This window comes from Mustela lutreola, chromosome 17, assembly GCF_030435805.1.
Source record: "Mustela lutreola isolate mMusLut2 chromosome 17, mMusLut2.pri, whole genome shotgun sequence".
NCBI classification, from domain to species: domain Eukaryota; kingdom Metazoa; phylum Chordata; class Mammalia; order Carnivora; family Mustelidae; genus Mustela; species Mustela lutreola.
In genome coordinates this window covers 42,685,767-42,701,654 of record NC_081306.1, presented here as the reverse complement: position 1 = coordinate 42,701,654, position 15,888 = coordinate 42,685,767, and the positions used below count along the sequence as shown (strand labels likewise).

Below are 15,888 nucleotides of genomic sequence, written 5' to 3'. Positions count from 1 at the left end.
CCTACCCCAGCTTACACACATGTGCACATGTCTCTTTTTCTCCAAATACATGAATAAAATCTTTAAAAATAAATTAACTGAAATAAATTAAATACCCCCTACACAGCCCTACGCCTTCAAGATTCAGGACCGTGTGGAATCCACACTTGTCTGTTTCTGCGAGGTGAGATGGCGGCACAGGGGCGCCTGGGTGGCTCAGTCGGTTAAGTGCCTGCCTTCAGCTCAGGTCAGGCGTGATCTTAGGTTCCTGGGATGGAGCCCAGCATGGGGCCCCTGCTCAGTGGGGAGGACTCCCCAATTCTCCCTCTCCTTTCTACTTTTTCTTTCTCTCAAAAAAAAAAATTAAAAAAAATTTTTTTAATTAAAAAAAAAAATTAAAAAGCACGGCAGTGCTGTGTTCCTCAAAATGGCGAGTTACCACATGACTCAGCAATTCCACCATGAAGGTGAATATATACGGGAGAAAGAAATGAAAACACAACGTCCACACACAAACTTGTACACAAACGTTCTTAGCAGCATTAGTCAAAACAGCCAAAAGAGAAAACAATCTAAATGTCAACTGGTAAGCAGACTAAATTCAATGCAGTATTATCCAAACAAGGGAGCATTACTCACACACAAAAAGGAATGGAGCAGGACACAGGCTACAACGTGGATGGCAGCGAAGAGGCTCTGCCTGTCACGAGGGACCACATACTAAGGGATTCCGGGGACGGGAAATGTCCCGAGTATCTACAGAAACACACAACAAAACTGGAGGCTGCTTAGGGCTGGGGGCTCCGAGGGTAGGGGAGTAGGCAGTGCCTCCCCATGGGTACAGGGTTTCTTTTGGGGAAATGACGATATTTATTCTAGGATTCAGATACTGGCGCCAGTTAACACAACCCTGAAACGCTAAAAACCACTGAGCTGTACACTTTCAATGCGTGACCCGTATGGCATGTGGATTGTATCTCAATAAAACTATAAAAAATAGAACTGCTGCCCTATACCGTAGTCTGTATAGCAACCTCTCACACACCAGTAGTTACCCATGAACTTGTGTGTGGTCGCGGAATTCTGAATTCCAAGTTCTTCACACTTCACAGTACGTGGGCTTAAACAAAGAAAAAGTCACTGTCACGGAGCACAAACCGCTAATAATTAATTCTCCTCTTGTGATTTCAAATAAACTCCTGTGTCGTCTTGACGGATGTGAACAGTTCTCATCCCCTCCCCCGAAATAAGAGGCAGAGTACTGCTCAGGTACACTTAAGCAAACTTCAAAAGGGCTAAGAAATACACGTTTCCTACCGCAGGTATCTGTCGTTATAAAGCATCCAATCCTGCCACTATGGGCGGGGGGCGGCGACAAGGAGAGAAACATACTGACATTACACAGGTCACTTCCCGAAGTACCGACAACCCACAGGAACACCAAACCAGAGCAACTTCCCCTCTTTTCAGACCCTGAGTGAAGGTCTGTGTGCCCTCGACCTGCACAACTTCTGCGGGTACTCAGCCTAAATCTACCTTTAGATACTAACTTCAAGGTAAAACCAAGTTTAGCTCCCTACAACTGCCACGTGCCAGCCTTAAGAATCTTCTCTCTCGGGCGCCTGGATGGCTCAGTGGGTTAAGCCCCTGCCTTCAGCTCAGGTCATGATCCCAGGATCCAGGGATAGAGCCCTGCATTGGGCTCTCCCCGCAGGGAGCCTGCGTGCCTGCCTACTTGTGATCTCTGTCTGTCCAATAAATAAAATAAAATAATTATAAAAAAAACCAGCTCTACAGAAATTATCTACGGAGCCAAGGCCAGGGATACACCGGAACACCCTGCACTGTAACAGACAGTCCCCTACAAGAGTGAAGAACAACATGGTCCAAATACCAACGGGACCAAGGTAGGAAAAACCCTATGCCAAGTTATCAGTACTGGGTCATTATACCCCCCCACTCCTCCTCATACTGCACCTCCTCATACTATACACTTCCATGTTCTCATGCTTTTCCAGCCTCAACACATTTCCAGAACCCATAAGGAAAAATTCTCTGTATATCCTTCAAGTCCTAATTCAAATGCTACATATACTTCCTTCCTGAAGCTTCTGGAAAATTCTCCAGCAGCTCTCATCACTGCTCACTGGGTATTAGTAACTTTTACCTTGCATCTTTTATACTATTTACTTCTCTTTTTTAAGATTTTTTAAAAATTTTATTTATTTGACAGAGAGAGAAATCACAAGTAGGCAGAAGCAGGCAGAGAGACAGGCAGATGGAGAGGGAGAAGGAAGCTCCATGCTGAGCAGAGAGCCCGATGCGGGGCTCGATCCCAGGACCCTGGGATCATGACCTGAGCCGAAGGCAGAGGCTTAACCCACTGAGCCACCCAGGCACCCCGATATTGCTTACTTCTAATGCCCTGTACCGCTGACTGTATACCCCTCCTTTCCGCAGAAAGACTGAAGTCCTCAGGGCAGGTACCACACTGCACTCACCAATGAATCACCCTGGTGCCGAACAGTAACTTTTGAATATTTAGGTGACATGAATCTGCCCACAATGTACCAAGCCCAGCTTGTTTGCATAAGTGGCACTAATAATTCCTCCCAGCCCTGCATAGATCTCTGTCCTCTGCAATTTGATTTTGTAGCTCCTCCCATGAAGAAATGGAATCTAGCTCTCTACCCCATCAGCAGCACTCGGTTATGTGACTTCCTTTAGCCAGTGGAATGGCAGCAAGCATCAGGCAAGCGGAGGCCTGACAAGTGCCTGTGAATCAGGAAGGGCTTGCTGCTGGGAACCATCCATGGCCACGGTGGTTTCAATGAGCCACATTGAGTCTGGCCAACCAACAGGACTGTTTAAGAAATAAATCTTTCTTTTGGGTAATCTGACATAAAAAAACTAAACTTATATGCTCATTTTAATACTATTATCTTGCAGTGTTAAATTCTGCTTAAATTAACTTCTGAAAATCCATCAGCCTCAATTCACACGGAGATCTCAATTAACGCCCTATGCCCCCCCCCCCCCCCCCCCGCCGACAACAAGTGCTACTGCTGTTAGGCGTCATCTGCACCAAATGTAATCACAAAAAACTGAATCTGGGGCCCAAAGGCCAAGAGTTTAGGCAAAACATAAGGCCACTTCAGTAGCCTAGATTCCACCCATCGCTCCGGTCTGACCCCACTTTCTAACAATTAGATTTGTCAGAATTTTGCAGCTTACTGTTTAATCCCACATACCAGGAAAACACCCAATCGAAAGTCTTGAAAAAATTCAGATATACTAATTCTAGCATTCCCATGGCTAGTAGTCACATAACCTTATTCTAACAAGCAATTAAATCAAAATTAGTTAAAAATTAAACAGTTTCTTAGGGAGTGTGGGTGATTCAGTCGGTTAGGCATCTGCCTATGGCTAAGGTCATGGTCCTATGGTCCTGGGACTGAGCCCTGTGCTGGGCTCCCTGCTCCGTGGGGAGCCCGCTTCTCTCTCTTCCCCCTGCTCAAGTGTTCTCTAAATAAATAAATAAAATAAAATAAACAGCTTCTCATACAAACCCATACTGACTCCCCTTCACAATAATTTCCTTTTATGCCTTTTTTTTTTGGGGGGGGGGGGTTCCACAACTTCCCCTGGAATCAATGCCCTGTTCACTTTCATTAGGTCTGTTCACCTATGTCAAGATCCGTGTGCAGATCTCTGGTTCTTCTTCCATTATCCAAGACCATTCCTCCAAATTAATTAAAAAAACCAATAGTTCGGTTCTCTCACCAAATTTGACAATCCCCAACCCACACACTGACCTCCTTGTTCAAAATCACTCGCCTTGGGCTGCCTGGGTGGCTCAGTGGGTTAAAGCCTCTACCTTCGGCTCGAGTCATGATCCCAGGGTCCTGGGATTGAGCCCGGCATCCAGCTCTCCACTTTCTGTGCCTGCCTCTCTGCCTACTTGTGACTTCTGTCTGTCAAATAAAGAAAATCTTAAAAAAAATCACTTGCCTTTAAAATAAAACTCTTGGGGCGCCTGGGCGGCTCAGTGGGTTAAAGCCTTTGCCTTCAGCTCAGGTCATGATCCCAGAGTCCTGGGATCGAGCCCCGCATTGGGGGGGGGGGGGCTCTGCTCAGCAGGGAGCCTGCTTCCCCCCCCCACCTGGCTTTTGATCTTCGTCAAATTTTAAAAAAATAAAATAAATAAAATAAAACCCTTACAACCTCCTCCATCCAGTACCAGTCCTCACTCGTACCTGTGCTAGCTCGTGCTCCTGAACCCCCTCCTTTCTCGCTTTCCTTCCAGGCTTTCTTTCTTCGAAGATTCAGCAATTCAGTTACTGTCGTGTGAATATAAACAAACTTTCCGACTGAGCTGAGAGGAGATGGGGGAAGGGAGAGACACTGACCCAAGACTAGTCCCAGCACAGTAAGGTTTTTCTAACCTCAGCGGAGCCCTTTGTACTTACTGCCTCCGGCCTCTCCGGCCTCTTCACAGAGGAGAGCAACCACGAGGGAAGCCGAGCCTTTTCTTAGCAAACAACTGGTGCTATCGTTGCCTCCGCTTGCCTCCGCGCTGTGCGCCAGCCCAGCTTCTTCCCCCACAGACATGCCCAGCAGTCACTCTCCAGGGCTCTTCGCTCCTCCTCTCCCGCTCTTTCCCATTCACGTATCACCCAAATAAGTGAGGCCTCTTCATCTCCCGCACAATCAAGCTCCTGAAAATCAAGTCCACACTTCTCAGCACTTCCTCACCCTTCACCCCCCCCCACCCCACCACCCCTGCACCCACTCAGAAAAGCCATCGACTGTTCCTTCCCATTTCCAGTCCCCAACCAACGCTTCCCTGGATCTTCAACTTAAATCTCTATTCCTAAAAGAACCCAACACTGCCGACCACTCCTCGCTTCTGACCCATTGTCTCCTGGTTTCCTGCCTTCATCACTACCAACTCTGACTCCAACTCTCCACTCTCCCTAGGTGACCTTACTACGCCGGGTTTTAACCTTGACGGACAGTGACCCCCACTAGAATGTCCATTCCATGAAGGCCATGAGGTAGGCCATGTATTCCCCAGCTCTAGGACCAGAGCCCAGTCATTAATTGGTCCTATAAAAATGTTTATTCGATGAACGAATACTACTGCCCGTGCAGGGCACTGTTCTAAGGGCTTTGCATGTGGTAACATGTGGCTGCCTCCACTTACGTGGTCCCCCAAACTCAGCTCGACCGCGATGGAATTCATCTCATCCATCACTTTTCCTCCCGCCTTTCTTCTTCAGTCTCCAGCCATCAGAGTCTCTCTCCGGCCTGCCCTCACTGTCCGCGTCCAGGCGCTCCTCCCTTCAGACTCGACCCCTGGAACACTCTCATCAGTCTCCTTCCCTTTGCCTCACTGTCCTTTTCAATTTCCAGATCTTTTCAGACCAAAAATCGGATTATGATCCTCTTCTGCCCACAATCCTTCCAGGACTTTCCACAGCTTAAGGAAGAACTCGGGACTTCGTGAGGCCCTTTGTGAACTGGCCCCCGCTCCCCTCTGTGGACTCGTGAGCACCCCTCAAACCCACACCCCTGCGCACTCTGCTCCCGGACGCTATGTAACCACACGTCTGCCCCGACACCCCTTCCTCCATGCTCTCCCCCTCCCTATCCCCCAAGACCCTACACTTCAAATATCCTCTGAATCCAGTGTGACTTCCATGTCCTGTCGCTCTGTTTCCATCTGTTTGAAATTTACCACATTATTTTCCATAAATGCATCCCCTTCCAAAAATCTCAAGTTTCCCTACATGACCTTCAAAAGGCAAAAAAATAGATAAAATGGCAACTTACCCACCTAAATTACTGTAACATCATTAAATTGGTCAGCTCCATAGCTGTGAGTAGGGATGCAAAGCCAGGCTGTCTGGGGACAGACAGCTAGGATATATGCCTACTACCTACCCACCACCCACCCGAACACCCAGCAGTATACAGACCTGGAGGCAAAAATGTTTAAAAAAAAAAACAAAAAAAAAAATGTCTGGCAAGCAACAAAGCCAAAGAGAAGCAAAGTTGTTTACTCACATCATCCTCAACTAATCAACTTGGGTTTTAGCTCTTCTTTCAGGTTAGAGATAAAAGCCAGAACTGATGGAAGAATCAATCTACCTTTCCAAAAACAAAACAAAAACTAAGGCAGTAGAAGAGGAATCACAGTCCTGTAAAAATTCAACGATTCCTGTAAAAATTCATCCGTCCTCTGGCCCCTCAGGACCTACGCGGGCTTTCATCCCCCTCAGGAGGAAAGGCTGCCGGCAGGCAGTACTTGCTAACAACTCTAGAGAAGCACCTCTTTTAAGGGAAAAAATGGAAATCATCTGCCATCTGGAGTAAACGCTATAAGCAAGAAACTCTACTTGAGGTGGCCAAACGTGAATGTAGAGAGATCTTGCTGGTACCTTGAGCGTTTATGGCGAATAAGGGGTAATTCTAGGTCAGTAAGAAGCCATCTTCCAGGACGGTAAATCCCAAGGGGGCCGACCAGGAGGAAGGCACATTGATACAAGGCACATATGCTGACAAGTGGCGAAGCTGGTTATAGGACTTCTACTACTCACCTCTATAAGTGTTTGAAAATGTCCATATTAGTGTTTTCTTTTTATTTTTTTAAAGTTTGTTTATTTAAGTCACCTCTATACCCAATGCGGGCTTTGCACTCACGACCCAGAGATCAAGAGTAGTATACTCTTGGGATTGAGTCAGCCAGGCACCCCCTGTGGTTTTTTTTTTTTGTTTTTTTTTTTAAAGATTTTATTTATTTGACACAGAGAGAGAAATCACATGTAGGCTGAGAGGCAGGGAAGAGAGGGGGAAGTAGGCTTCCCAAAGCCCAATGGCAGGATCCCGAGCTGGAGACCATGCAAAGGCTTCAACAGCAGAGCCCCCCAGGGGGCCCAACCCCGTGTTTTCTTTTTAAATGCAAAAAGTAACACAAGGGAGATTTCCTGCCAACAGTCAAGCACTCCCCAACTCCATTTTATTTTTCCTCATGATAGTAAAAGCGCAATGGGGTATCCTTAAATTTTAAACCATGTGTATGTAATGCCTATTCAATTACATTTTTCACTACTTTTAAGAAAACTCATTACCTACCGATGATTTTAAAAACCTTAAAAATTATCCTTGGCCAGCCTTTCAGCAATTCCACTTTTGGGTCTATATATAAATTATGCTGGAAGCTTTAGCCACAAAGGTATTCATGGCAATATTACTTACAAATTGGGGAAGACTATAAATGTTAAAGAAAAACACAATTATGACACAACCACGAAATTACTTGGCCACTGAACATACTATTAACAGGGAAAAAAAGATCCTCGAAATAATGTCAAGGGAGAAGGCAAGGTACAAAATCAAGTCTAAAGCCTACAGGAAAAGACATGATGGAAATTTCCCTGCATGGGGAATTGTTACGGTGGTACCTGTAATTTTTTCCCCAAATTTCCTAACATCCTAAAGGCCAGACATTTTTGTCACCAGTAATCCGTCCCATTGATGACAGCCTTCCAAAAAATCAGAATCCCTTAGCAAATAACAGCATCTACAGCGTCTGGGTGGCTCAGTGAGTTAAACCTCTGCCTTCAGGCCAGGTTATGATCTCAGGGTCCTGGGATCAAGCCCCACTTTGGGCTTTCTCCTCCTCTGGGAGCCTGCTTCCCCCTCTCTCTGCCTGCCTCTCTGCCTATTTGTGATCTCTCTGTCAAATGAATAAATAAAATCTTTAAAAAAAAAAAAAAAAAGTAAAATAACAGCATCCTGAAATTCAAAATATTCCTGAATATTCCTTCTCAAAACAAAACAAAAAAATCAGGGGTGCCTTGCTGGCTCAGTCAGTAGAGCATGCGACTCGATCTCAGTGTTAAGTTAGAGCCCCACACTGGGTGTAGAGATAACTTAAAAATAAAATCTTTAGGGGCACCTGGGTGGCTTAGTCCTTAAGCATCTTCCTTCGGCTCAGGTCATGATCCCCCGGTCCTGGGACTGAGCCCCACATTGTGCTCCCTGCTCAGCGGGAAGCCTGCTTCTCCCTCACACACTCCCCTGCTTGTGTTCCCTCTCTCACTGTCTCTCTCTAATAAATAAATAAAATTTAAAAAAAAAATTTTTTTTAAATATTCCTTTTTCTCCTACCCACTTGTTCCCACTACCTTTTCCTTGCCCCGGGATGCCCTTTCCTGCTGTTTTCAGCCTCCTATCTTATTCCCTCCTTGCCTTTCTGCACTCGGTAATTTTCAACTTAACAGTAAAAATTGAGTGCCTGAAGTCTATTTCTATTACACAAATGTAGTTTAAAAAAAAACACTAGCTATAGGGGCGCCTGGCTGGCTCAGTGGGTTAAAGCCTCTGCCTTCAGCTCAGGTCATGATCCCAGGGTCCTGGGATCGAGCCCCGCATCAGGCTCTCTGCTCAGCAGGGAGCCTGTTTCCCCCTCTCTCTGCCTGCCTCTCTGCCTACTTGTGATCTCTGTCAAATAAATAAATTCTTTAAAAAAAAAAAATCACTAGCTATAGGTCATGTGTGAGGAGTGGAGTAACATTTGAAAATAGCATCCATCTATCAGGCAGGCCCCCCCGTAAGGCTGTGCTGGCAAGGACAGAGTATGTGCACCCCTACCATATCCACGCCCGCCCACCAGGGTAGAGGCCGATTGTCCCCTTTCTCATGTTAGACTGCTACAAAAAGAGCACTGTGCTGATCTGAACGGTACTGAATTGAAACAATTCAGTGGAAAAAAAAAAAAAAACCAACTTAAGCTTATTTCCCCATCCTTGAGCTACTTGGCAGAGACCACTGTTGCCTAGATCCGGGTAATTTAAATATGGTAGGCTCAAGTGTTGTATTAAGAATTCCTTTCAGAAAGCCCCCCAAATTGAAAACGACCTATCTCCTCAAAACCAACCTGCATCTTTAAAAGCCTTCCTCTTCACCTCTTAGCCTTCTCTCTGCCGCTGCAGCTGCTCTGCACACTGGGCTGGGGGGGGGAGCCCTAAGGGATTCCTCTTGAGCTCCTGTCATTACTTGCGCAGCTGCCCACTGCTGTCACTGTCCTATCCCCAGCTCTGACACCCCTGCTCTCGTAACAGAATTAAGAGGAGAGAGCTGACCCTACACCTCAGTCCTACTCAGTCCGGCTTCCGATCTCTCCAAAAATAAGACCTTGCTCCAAAGATTAAGAGGAGGAGATCGATGAGTTTACCTGGAAATTTACTTTCTAAATCTCGTGTTTAAAAAAAAAAAAAAAAAAAATGTACGGAGGTGCCTGGGTGGCTCAGTGGGTTAAAGCCTCTGCTTTCAGCTCAGGTCATGATCCCAGGGTCCTGGGATCGAGCCCCGCATCAGGTTCTCTGCTCTTAAGGGAGCCTGCCTCCCCCTCTCTGCCTACTTGTGATCTCTTGTCCAATAAACAAATAAAATCTTATTAAAAAAAAGTATGTATGTGAGAACACGCTCATTCCCACTTACCTACTCACAACCCAACTAAGGCTACGCAGTACACTGAGCAGTACTGAACTTGGGTAAAGAAAAAAACCCTTGCGGGACACGCCCTTACAGGTGAAAAACGGATGCCAATTTGGCTTTGACATCACTAGTGCTTTAGAAGGGAAGGGAAAAAAGACCCATGCAAAGTCTTTAAGATTTCACTTTTATTGTTGCTGCAAAATCATGGGACCAAACCAATTCTTTAACCATTTACCTTAAAACTGAAGTTCTCTTGGGAACATCTACTGATCACGTTTCATGGAACTGTTTTTTTTTTTTTTTTTTAACTCAAATTAATAAATGAGTAAAATCAAAATTCAAGGATCTCTACCAAGTGCCAATTTAAAGTAAGATGATATGGTGGTAGTGAACCCAAATCAGATTTGATATCTGGAATAGAATTTGGAGAAAACGACAGGGAAATGATTATGAAAGGAAAGAACATAAGGCAGTAGATTCTGGCAGCCTTTTCAACCTACAGAAACAAGCAGAACTGCCCATGAGTCTTAAATATCTGCTCAAGCACTAAGAAATACAACTCAGGGGGCGCCTGGGTGGCTCAGTGGGTTAAGCCTCTGCCTTCAGCTCAGGTCATGATCTCAGGGTCCTGGGATCGAGCCCCGCATCAGGCTCTCTGCTCGGCAGGGAGCCTGCTTCCTTCTCTCTTTCTGCCTGCCTCTCCGTCTACTTGTGATTTCTCTGTCAAATAAATGAATAAAATCTTAAAAAAAAAAGAAAGAAAGAAAGAAAGAAAGAAAGAAATACAACTCAGAAAATAAGACAAGAGGGGCAACTGGCTGGCTCAGATGATAGGGCATAGACTCTTGATCCTGGAATCCTGAGGTCAAGCCCCACATCGGGCAGAGTTTACTTAAGCAAAAAAGACAAAAGACAATGACCTAATCTATGTGATTTCCGCCCCCTTTGACCATTAAACCTATAAAATGGTCTGTGCTTTTCTTCCACATCCCATGGAATCGGACAGCAATACAGGAATAATCAGATGCCCCGCCAGATAAAAGGGTGACGGCTGGTGATAATGGGAGAGATCTTGGCAGCCTCAGAAGCCCCCAAACGATGGACAGAACATCATACACAGGGGATTCCCATCACTTTAGCATCCGTGTTTGAGGAACTCACCCTCTCCGTGCTGTACAGTGTTCATTAGGGGGCCGCTGCCACACAGCAGTGAAGCATTTATAACGAAGTCAGCATTGGGGTGGAAAATGAGTCATGGTAAGAACCCAACATTTCCATAATCTCCCAATAGTTAATAGTTTGTTCTGATTTCAGATAAATTGTTCTTATTCATCTGGGGGAACATCAAATGGTTTTAATTCTCTGTAACTTCTTAAATAGAATATAAGCCTAGCTAAAAGTCTCTTTTTTCAATTTATGCTGAAAAGGTTCAAATGTCAGAAAACAAAGACAAAAGGGTGCCAATTAACATTGGCTGAGAGCTGCTGTAGTTACTTCATTATTGACACATTCCTGAATCAGTAGATTTGAAATCCAGCCAGCTACATCATCCCTTTTTAGAAATATCATTTTCTCATTTTTTTCAACTAGAGATGACGGTTGCACAACATTGTGAACGTGCTAAATGTTACCAAATTGTACACTAGGAGAACGGTTAGTTTTATTACGTGACTTTTACCTCAGTAAAAACAACATAATTTTCTCTACTTTTTGACAATTTAGAGTTTGGCTTAATAAGTAAATACAGCTTCCCAAAAGTACTAGGGGATGAAATTTTCCCCATGGTCTGCTATTAATCCAAAGCTCTGTAATAAGGATATACATTGGTGCGCCTGGGTGGCTCAGTGGGTTAAAGCCTCTGCCTTTGGCTCAGGTCATGATCTCAGGGTCCTGGGATTGAGCCGCTCATTGGGCTCTCTGCTCAGCAGGGAGCCTGCCCCCCCACCCATGCCTGCCTCTCTGCCTACTTGTGATCTCCCTCAAATAAATAAAAAAATAAGGATCTACATTTAGCAACACCTTTTATCTTGATGTAATTCAAAAGATACATAGGAAGCTTTTTAAAAATAATTACAAAAAGCATTTAATGTCATTTCAGTTATTGCAAAGAATACTGCATAAAAAGCCAACTGTTATCTGTATTCTTTTCAAAGAGAACAATTGAGACCACATGACTTAGAATAATGGCTGGCAGGACTCCACCTCTAAGTCCGCAGAGGTGTCCTTACTCCATTAGTGATAATGGCTATTGATCTAGCCTCCTGGAAGAGCCAGTAGGAAAAAGAAAAAATATTTAAGATAGCAAGAATTTTTTTTTAAAGATTTTTTTATTTATTTGACAGACAGAGATCACAAGTAGGCAGAGAGGCAGTCAGAGAGAGAGGAGGAAGTGGACTCCCTGCTGAGCAGAGAGCCCAACTTGGGGCTCAATCCCAGGGTCCTGGGATCATGACCTGAGCCGTAGGCAGTAGGCAGAGGCTTTAACCCACTGAGCCACCCAGGCGCCCCAAGATAGCAAGAATTTTCAACTATACTGATTCCAAGAATCCTTTTTTATATAATTAAGATAGCCTTCTGCAGCCAGTGCCCCCCAATCCCGTCACTTTAAAAAGATGAGTAGCCCAGAACCTTTTCTCCCTCCTGAGGCAAGTACCAGTAGCCTACTTAGCTTATTAACTTCTGGAGAGGCTATTAGAATCCAAAGGACAACGCAAGAAACATCTAGGTGTTCACTCCCCCCTTAAATGGAAGACTACAGGTTTCTCTTAAAAAACTAAACTTCTCGGGTGTGTGACTGACTCCGCACGTGAAGCATGTGACTCTTGATCTCTGGGTGGTTAGTTCAAGCCTGGCATTGTGTGTAGAGATTACTTAAAAAAAAAAAAAAAACCACAACTCTTAAACTTCCCCCTTCCTTCCTCAAAACACTGCATGCTATTCCCCATCCTCATCACCTACACACAACTACCACGCTGCACAAGTCCCAACAGTATTATTACCAGAATAATTTCATTAAGCGCAAATAAATTTAAGCTCCCTATCATCATGATGATTTCAGCCTTAGAAGGGTATTTACTTAAGTGACAGGATGGAGTATTTTATTTGTATCTTTCTGTACTTTCCAAATTCTCCAGGACGAGATGACTTTCATAAACACAGGAAGAAACCAAGTTTTACAAATAGTTACTATTTTTGAGCACTACTACTTTCCTTATTTAATCCTCACAAGTTTTTCAAGTAGATATTGACCTATTTTACAGATGAGGAAAATGAGGGTCAGAGGTAAGCAGACTTCCTCAGTCACAGTGAACAGATTTGAAAAAAGGTCTGCTTTATTTTACAAACTATTCTTTCCTCCATATTCTGACAAGAAGCAGAAGTAACTATGGCAAAAGAGAACTTTCCCAAATCTCAATCTAAAAGTGTTTTGTAATGAATTCTCACTCTCTCACGTTACTGAAAATGACCAAGGAAGTCATAATTTTTTAAGTCTTTTATTAAAACCTGCCAAGTTAATAATCTGCAATAAACCCAAGCATACAGTCCACCCAGCACTATGATCAGAAGACATTCTTGTTTAAAATCGTTGTTTTATATTATATATTAAATTACATTTATTACTGTTCAATTTTTAACAATGAAAAAAATGTTTTAAAATACAAATGTATCTTATACTCTCCTAAGTAAACTAGAAATTGGAAAATGGACAGGCCTATCTAGAGGTCACCGATTTGCACGCCTAAAGGTAAATGAAATCCTTATTTTTGGGGCCACCCCCTAGCTGGTGAATAAGGTGAAGTGCTCAAGTCCACCTGCTTATCTGCTAATTTCTGCATTACCTTGGACAAATGCCATTTGCATACTCCCTACCAGCCCTTAGGTGCATTGCAGCCTCTGTGTCATTGTGTGTGACATCACTGGGTTGCTATGGATATAGGTGCGAGGTCACTCACTTTCCTGTGAAACTAGAAATATGGAAAAATTAGAAGAGTCTAACATGAACTACACATATTTCCAATACTGTTCTCTATTAAAAGCAGAAGTTACCAGCTGAGCTTTAAAAATGTTTTAAAAAGATAGCATCTGGAGCAATACATTAACACAGCAATACTCCCAATTTCAGAATCAGGGCTCTTCCTTAATGAGAAAAATCGTTCTCGTTAAGGCAGCTGGCTTAAACAAAAGCATCAGCACGGTTATCTTTTATGAAATAGCAAAATTATTTAAGAATTAACCTGGGATACCTACACTGCTTCATTAAAAAGATTTAACGTGCCAAGAAGATACACTCCTGAATCCACTTCAGGCCGGAGATGCATTTTCAAAAACCTTTGTTACATAAGGCAGGAAGTTAAATGTTAAGATAGTGGGAAACCTCAATCATTCATTAGATAATTCCCCGTATTTCATAATAATGCTCAATACTTGCCCCCTCCTCCAATATCAAACTCCTTGAGAGCCCATTAGAAAAATGTAGTGTTACTGACAAAATGGTGCAATACAGGCAAGGATCGGAATCCCAGACAAAATGCGACAACTGGCGATCAGCATTCTCTTTTCATCAGTATGAGGATGCGCTAGCTTTTCTTATTAAAAAAAAAAAAAAAAGCCTCAGCTATACCTACAACAAATTTAAAAAAAAAAAAAAAAAGACTTTTTCCTCCTTTAAAATAACTCCTCCCAGCCTCCACCCAGTCTAGGCTCTCTGCAATATGACAAATGCAGAATCTTCTAGAATGACTTGATACTGCCTCCCACCACTGCTTTGTTTGCAACATCAGATCAGAAAGAATATTTTTTCAACTTATAGGCATTTCAACAGATGTGTGCCTATATTTAAAAAAGAAACCGCATGTGTCACAAATTGAACCAGTCGGCTAAATGCATAACCTTTATTTTAAAGACAATTACCTACCCTTTTAAATACAAGAAAAATTAGGGGGAAATGGAGAGGGCATGTCGTGAACGATCAATGAAAAAGCCGGCGAGACATACGTTCCCCTTGCCTAAAAGCAAGAGGACTTGCTTTGGGGTATAGAGAAAGAGGAGCCTTTTGTTAAGAAAAACGTGAGAGCAGCAAGGAGGTTTCGGTTTGGCACCACTGAGCCCAGGGTTTCAGGAGAGCCTACATTTTTCCCGGATAGGTTCTAAAGGATCCATCAGGAGAGGCAGTGGGGAAGATCTTTGGGGTGGGGGTGGGGGGGCAGTATTAGAAAACCCGGAGACCTGATGAGTGAATGGGAAAGGCGCCGCCCAGACACCGGGGAGAGAAAGAGGAACCGCATCCATGCGGTCCCCCGCCCCCACGCCCAGGCTGGGAGGAGGGGAAGTGGGGCACAAAGGATGTTCACGGCCCCCGCTCAGGTCCCCAGCGGACCCGGAGACACGCGGCCAGGGACCCCGATCCCGAGACCAGCCCTGCAAGATCCCGCTCCAGCCCGAGCCCGGGGAGGGCCTACGAGGCAGCGCCGCCGGCCCTGGGGGACGCTCGAGGAGAGGCCGCGTCACAGCTCGAGTCCCTATCGCTGTCGGGGCCCTCCCCAGCCCCGCGAGTGGGTGGGGAGGGGCGGTCAACGCTGCAGTCGCGACTGGCGACTAGTCCCCGGGCCGTCCACGCGAAGACCGGTGTCTGCGAAGGGACTGGGGCGAGGCGGGGGGAGGGGAGGAGAAACTCACGTTCTTCATGGCCGCGGCCATGTCGTCGTAGCGCTCCGCCTGCTCGGCCAGCCGGGCTTTCTGCACCAGTTGCTCGCGGTCCACCATCTTCGCGGGCTGGGTCGGGCCGGGTGAGGAGACCGGGGCGACCTGAAGGGTCGGAGGGCGGCTGCGGCGCGGCTGGAGCCCGTGTGCCGGAGGGGCCGACCCACGAAGCGAGCAGCCGAGGCGACGACGGCGGCGGCGCGGAGACTAAGGCTGGAGCTGCGACCGCGGGACCGGGCGCGAGGCGGCTGCGGCTGCTGTGCGTGCCGCGGGCGGACAACCCCCTGCGACCCCGCCCACGCCGCGTGACGCCACCGGCCCCGCCCCGGCCCCGCCCCGGCCCTTCCGCTTCTCGGGCTTCCCCTCCCCAGCTGAGCTCGCGGCCCCTTTCTGGGCGTCCCCCTCTTCCACCGACCCCTTGCCAAGGCTCCCCGTTTTTCACTTCGCCCCGATTCCTGCGCCCCAGTTTCTCCAGACTACCCTACACACTACCCCCTCACACCTCCGCCCTGTCAGGCCCGGCGCGTGGGCCCTTGGGAGTTGTAGTTCACCCAGCAGTGGGGTGATACGCTGGAGAAAGCAAGGACAAAGGGGCGGTCAGGACTACAACTCCCAATGGTCATAGCGCGTGAGCGGTGGCGAAGTTGGGGGGGGGGTCTAATTCCGCGGCCACTGGGGACCCCTGGCGGGGACTAAGGCTGCATC

At 45.9% G+C, this 15,888-nt stretch overlaps 1 protein-coding gene across 2 annotated transcripts in view; it reads right to left on the bottom strand.

Annotated features, from left to right (window-relative positions):
* YWHAG (tyrosine 3-monooxygenase/tryptophan 5-monooxygenase activation protein gamma) overlaps nt 1-15,471 on the bottom strand; it is a 30,935-nt gene extending 15,464 nt beyond the window's left edge. Inside the window, exon 1 of one of the 2 annotated variants that reach the window (XM_059154588.1) lies at nt 15,160-15,471. In XM_059154588.1, the coding sequence (XP_059010571.1) occupies nt 15,160-15,246 (87 nt within the window). In that variant the 5' untranslated portion in view covers nt 15,247-15,471. The remainder of the gene's footprint in view (nt 1-15,159) is intronic. The other variant, XM_059154587.1, reaches the window with a different exon arrangement.
* Between the last annotated feature and the right edge of the window lie 417 nt (nt 15,472-15,888).